At 37.7% G+C, this 6,478-nt stretch overlaps 1 protein-coding gene and 1 pseudogene across 1 annotated transcript; both read left to right on the plus strand.

Moving 5' to 3' along the window:
• The first annotated feature begins 306 nt into the window (after positions 1 to 306).
• Positions 307 to 2,957, plus strand: LOC146159952 (basic phospholipase A2 homolog 1-like). Its single transcript, XM_083385845.1, has 4 exons — positions 307 to 462; positions 1,084 to 1,253; positions 1,698 to 1,819; positions 2,738 to 2,957. Exons 1-4 carry the CDS (start codon positions 376 to 378, stop codon positions 2,887 to 2,889), a joined length of 531 nt encoding a protein of 176 aa, XP_083241971.1. The 5' UTR covers positions 307 to 375; the 3' UTR covers positions 2,890 to 2,957.
• Positions 2,958 to 4,042: 1,085 nt separating this feature from the next.
• On the plus strand, positions 4,043 to 4,702 carry LOC146159953 (glutathione S-transferase Mu 1 pseudogene; annotated as a pseudogene).
• The last annotated feature ends 1,776 nt before the right edge of the window (positions 4,703 to 6,478 follow it).

Raw genomic sequence — 6,478 nt, forward strand, 5'->3', positions numbered from 1 at the left:
AACTTTTATAATTAACTTTTTTAATCAATTTAGATTGGACCTAGCTACAATTAGCGGCACTTGTATTGACAGATATGTGTGAGCGGATTAATTTATTGCGTTTAGTGTTCACAACTGTGCAGTAGTGGCTTACATAGGCTCACCGCGCAATTAGACAATCGTTTTAGAACACCGAGGCTGACTATGGGTCAATTTAATTATGGTGGCCATTTAAGGGTGGAAGTTCCTATGCTCAAGGCGGTGAATAGAATGACTCACAACCTTATTGTGGTCTAATAAATTTTCCCTTCCTTATTAGCTGTAGGTTGTAGCGTTGCTTAAATGCCGGCAGCAGATTTTTATCGGTAGGTATACCTTACTTTAGGTGACATAAAAATGAAGCTTACTTTTATTCTTTTGCTGATATTTTTGCTCGATGAGACTCTGGCGAATAAAGGAGGTTCAATGAACAAACCACAACAGGTTGGTAGGGGATGTAAACGAGTAAAGAAATAGTAATAACAATAATGCGAGCTGTTAGTGTATAATCGTTGTGCTTTTATCATTCTTAAAAACAGTTAAGAGGCCTATGATAACTGAAATACAATAAAAAATGCCCGGTAAAATTGCTATTTAATAACTAACTTATATGATATAACTATAAACAATTTAAATTACCTCGATGTTCTTTAGTGCGGTTATTTCGCAGAAATTTGACAACATGATTTAAAAATGGCAATGTATATTTACCGAAATTACTCAATTGACTTGTTTTGAACTTGTGTTTTTGTTTTTAAAGGTTAAATAAAGTGAGAAATTTCGTAGGCTATTATTAGAAAATGCCCTCCACAAAGCTTTTTTTTTAATTAGGGCCTTTTTTCAAAAAACGTATTTTAAAGATTATGTCTGTCTGTATCCAAAAAATGTTTAGCATTTAAACTTGTTTCCAATTATGAAGATTAGTATGTTTCTATTTTTTTCAAAGCTAGCGTTTTTTCTCCTTGATAATTCAAACCATCTTAAACGCTGGGCACAGTCGTAGGCCGTGTTTTGAAATTATATTAGTTAAAGAGAGAAAACACGTGAGTAATTATTCATCCGCAGGCGAGGTCAGTTTCCCGACACCGTCGAAGCATTTGGCAGTTTGCAATGCTCATTCAGTGCGTTGAACAAAAGAGTTCAGTTCTGCCTGTTTGGGCGTACAGCATGTACAACGACTATGGGTGTCATTGCGGTTACGGTGGACAAGGCGACCCTATTGACAAAATTGATCAGTAAGTATATGAATCAATTGGTTTAAAACCTAAACGCGGAATGTTTAATAAAACAAAATTCAAAAAAGAAAATGTTAGAAAAAACGCGTTTATTGAGCATATTTTAAACTGAATATGCTTTCCAAGCATTGTAAAAGTGTAAGAACAACAAGGAAATTCTAAAGTTCCATATTTAACCTATATCATGCCTTTTTAATACATAGTAGTACTCTTTGACATTTGAATTAATTTGTATTTTTTATATTTGCTGATAACAAAATTGGACCGCTAATCAAGTGTCGGTATTATAATATACAAGTGGCACCATTTTTGCAGCAAAAACAGACAAAAGTGTTTGAAACTTAGAAGTTATTACCTTTCGATGCTTAAATGCTCTCAATTTTAAGACTTATAGAACATGTGCGTGAATTTCACAATTCTTAAAAGACTTCAATATACAAACAGGTGTTGCTTGGACCATGACAACTGCTACGCAAGGCTGCGGCGGAATCATTCAAGCTTGTCTCGGTTGACCATCTACTTCACATCGTACAAATATTCTTGCGATTTCGGCTCAATCACGTGCTGTACGTATTATTATACACAACAATTAAGCAAAAACGATTTCCATTCGAAAATATACAAATTAAGAGAAATATGTTCAGGACTGAGGTGCAAACTAGTAAAAGGAAACTTTTTATTGCTCGAAATTAGAAACACATTTTTGCAACGGGTGATTGTAGCCTAACTAATCCAAGTTTAGAGCGATTAAACGCCTAATATAATAATTCCTTTAATATCACTTCAATTTTCCCAAACAACTGTTGATGCGGGGTTGAGTAAAGAGACAAAGCGTTTCTGCAGCAGCGGAATTAATAGGGCTCTGAACAAATAAAAAAAAACTCGGATATTATTTTGCTGCAATGTTAATGAACGGCGGGCCTTAAACATTCATATGATTGATAAACAATCCACCATTATTAAATTCACACCTCAGGCCGCGATTGCCAATTATTATAGGTATCAGGCTCGTTATAAAAAGTGTTTGTGGCCCCTGTACCAGAAACACCACAGAACAACGCGGGAGGCCTTATGAGGTTGGTGGACGCTTTAGCAAATAACCCTTTGCGTCATAACGGTGGGGAATTTTGTGTTAGGAAGGTACAGTAATATATTGATGTACAAAGCAGCGTCATTTCTTTCCTTTTAATAGTAACATGGGCACGCAACGAGGAATATTGATGAGTTTGCAGTTTATACAGTTTCTAAAAAACACAAAAAACTATATATCCATGAAAAATGTCACACTCAGTTGCAAATATTTTAGTGCGAAAAATCGTAGCGTTTCGGACACTGTATTGGCGCTATACAAAAAGCATAATAATGATCCTGATCACTTTTTATGCTAATCCAAGCGGCACGCAAACGGTCGACAAGCATCAGGTGTTGGGGTCTTAAAAAGGTTGCAATTGATTTATACAATGGGTTATTTTGATTTTCTGTAGATGACCAAGTGGAATCAAAACGAGACTTGTGTGCTTGCGATGCAGAAGCGGCACGTTGCTTTGCTGACTCGCGCAACTTTTACAACGAAGTATACCGAGGAATTCACGGCCAGGGGAGATGCTTCGTCGGAAATCAAATGTATCTCGACTAGTTCCTGGTTTTTGCTGCAAACACTTCATCGGTTTGCGTGAAAAATTTGTCGAAAATTCAAAAATTGCAATTGTTGATTGGTCGTTTTCAATAAAATGTAGATCTGAACCTTAATTTTGATTGCCATCTTGTTGGAACACTTAATAGTAAGCGCGGTGGAAATTAAAATAATTCGTTATAAGAATTGAAGTGTAGGAGGGATTTAAACATAAACACATATATTATACAAAATCGCAGAAACCAGTAGTAGATTATTAAAAATACAAAATATTCACCAATGTTTTTCAGATGCGGTATAAATATTCTGATTTGTAGGTTCAAATATAAACCTATTTCAAATAAAATAGTATCCCTGATATTATAAAACTTTAGAACCTTAACGGCATTAACGTGCTAGTGTTAAGCTACTTTCACTTTAGCTAAGATGCTTAAAAATGAAAGACCAGTTCTGCTTCCACACTGTTATCGTTTATTTACATAAGAAGTGCTTTAGTGACGGACTTTAGTTCGCAGAACACCGATGTCATCTGTAAAACACCAAAAGGTCTGTTTTTTTAACTTTGTGGAATAAACTTGCCTCGTTCGACAAATAACTATATCCCGGATTCTAAGTTTTGAAAAAAGTCCCGACGTATAAAAGCATTTGTTTGCTGTGTACACATTGCCTCAAATGTTCCTGGAATCGTGTAAAACTTACCGGGGTTGCAATATAAATTGTGTTACTTTGCAATACTAAAATTCCCCACTGAACGCTTTATTAATCGCGTGTTCACTGTGGTACTTCATTTAAGAAACATTGCTTTCAAGAAGTTGTTGATCAATGATTCCCAGCTTAGGCTACGTTCACTTCAACTAACTAATATCCATTGGAGGCGATTTTTAGAATATAGTTCCTATGGGTTGCCAGATTGAGTGTAGGGTATATCTTAGCTCGTAGTGGCGGCGCTCAATGTATTTCAATGTTGTGGCGAATCTTATTATAAATAACGTTGCTTTCGTTGTGACGGTAAAACAATAATTGACACCGGTTAATAATGTAAATCTAGGAATGACTGGTTTTTGATTGCAATCGTGAAAACTGTGTTTCATTCTAGGTAAAAACAAACTCCGCGTCGTTTTTTTAACTCTAAAACAAACGGTTTTGCTCATACACTATGCCGAAGGCAATTTTCGCGTATTGGGACACGAGAGGCATCGGGGAGCCTATCCGCATGATGCTGGAGCACGCAGGTGTACAGTACGAAGACAAGCGATTCGTGTGCGGCGACGGACCGGACTATGACGACAGCTGCTGGACAGAAGTGAAGGAAAAACTTGACCTTGACTTTCCCAACCTACCCTACTTCGTCGACGGCGACTTGCGGCTGACCGAAAGCTGGGCCATCATGAAACATCTAGCGCGCCAGCACGACCTGACGCCCAGCGCGACGCCACAGCACTGTGACGTCACAGAAGGCGTGGTGGGCGACTTGCGCAAGCAGTTCACCGCGATTTGCTACTCGCCCGATTTTCGAGTCAAGTCGGCGGACTTCTTTGAGCGCCAGCTGCCCGCCAAACTTGACCGCTACGAGGCTCACCTAAGCAAGCAAGCGTGGCTCGGCGGCGATCGGCTCACCTACGTCGATTTCGCCTTTTGCGAGATCCTCGACCACCTGAGAATGGCCAACGCAGCCTGCCTCAGTCGCCACCCCCTTATCACGGCGTACCTGGACAAGTTCTTTGCCCAGGACCGAATCGCCGCCTATCGTAAAACCGACCGATATAATAGCACCCCGGTACACAACAAGTCCGCCCACTGGGGTTCTACCGCTTAGATCAGGAGCTCTCAACCTTTTTTCCCACAATTTACTAAAAATATTCACCCGACCCCCCATTAAGCTGCACAAAGTATGTGTTAGTATATACTTAATCACAGTTAGTAACTCACTCACTCAGTAAAAACGGTAATGTACAAACTGTGAAATCCTGGAAACCTTCCGTGAAACCCTTAGGGCTTGCTAACCCCGATGTGAAACCACTGACTTATCTTTAAAAACACAAGTTGTTTCTATACGGTTTGTGTTTTCTATTTGTTTTTAGTTACGGTACCAGAACCGAAAATAAAACACTTGCCTCGACAAAAAGTCTTTGTGTGTTTATTCGTAAACAATAAATTGAAATATCTTGATACTGAATGTGTTAGTCTTTTTTAACATACGAAAGAATCGGATGTCCTTTTAATATAGGCGTTCCGGGAATTTCACCTTCAGTCAGAAAAGGAAATTTAATCTCTATGTATTGTCACAAACTTAAAATGCACAACGTATCGGCTCAACATAACAGCTCGGATTAAAAATTGTTATTTAGTTAAAATGCAAACAAATTTTATCGTAAAACTGAGTGCAAAGTGTCACCGGAATTAAGACATCTTTAAGCGTAGTTGGTACCCTAGTAGCAAGCTTACTTACAGGAATTCAATAATATTTTAAACTGGATTACGTTCAATCGTTTATATATAAATATTAGCGAATAGCGCTGGATTGTAACAACTCATCATAATCGTTTTATCTGAAAAGAATAGTGCAAATTTAATAAAATAATAGCTAGACAGTTTTCGCGAGAAGTGTTAATTGCGGATTTGACTTCGATAGTGTTTTTTATCAAAATATCCGCATATAATTTAGTAGCGCAGTAGGCTACTGCCCTTTAAGCCCATCCTTCAACTTAATTTAGCACATAGGCGTCATGTTTAGGCTAACCAGAGTGGGTGGATAGGTGAGCATCTGCTCTTACTATTCTTACTATAACAGGCCTATAATACAGTGCTCTACTGAGTGGAGTAGAGTCTACTCTATGACATGTATTCTGTAGGATACCTAACCTGTTTAATACATTTTTACTTTGACCTGATGAAGTACAGTTGTGCTAAAGCTTGTCGTGAATTCAATACATTTGTTTATATAGTACCAACCGATTACCCTGTTTAATACAAAAACGTTATACTTTGTCAACTGTGACATTTTAAACATTAGAAAATTTGTCATGCTCTACTGCCAAAAGTGACGATTTTCGCATTTACAAATGTAAAACAAATTTAAGCTAGACCTTTTTAATAATTGTACACAACGATCAACCATACTTTTACTGGTACAAAATCATACTTGTACGAGCCCTTTGATGCCTTAATCGGCAAACTGGTGACCGCGGCCGAAATATGGACCTTTCAGCCATTTTTGGTGGTTTGCGAGCTATTTGTTAATATTTTAGTTTTATCATGTATAGTTGTGGGCCGAGTGATAGCCGTAGGCTACATTCATTATACTGTACGGTATCTTGAAATTAAGTTGTTGTGGCGTTTAATGTGTCCCATTGTTGCATTACAGGATCACCAGGATATATTCCCCTCTAAACTATACTTTTAGCCAAGTTTAACTTAAAAATAAGTTTTTTGTTTCTTCACGCGTAGGCTACTCTTATAGCCTAGGTTTTACTTAAATCTATTTAGCCCGATATGCATTCTTTCGCAAAATCAGGTGTTTGTAAGATTTATTGTTTTATGACGAAAACTTTGTGATGTCATTAGAAAATAATTGTTGGCCTTTAACCGAAGC

This window comes from Ascidiella aspersa, chromosome 3, assembly GCF_963924565.1.
Source record: "Ascidiella aspersa chromosome 3, kaAscAspe10.2, whole genome shotgun sequence".
Classification (NCBI taxonomy): Eukaryota; Metazoa; Chordata; class Ascidiacea; order Phlebobranchia; family Ascidiidae; genus Ascidiella; species Ascidiella aspersa.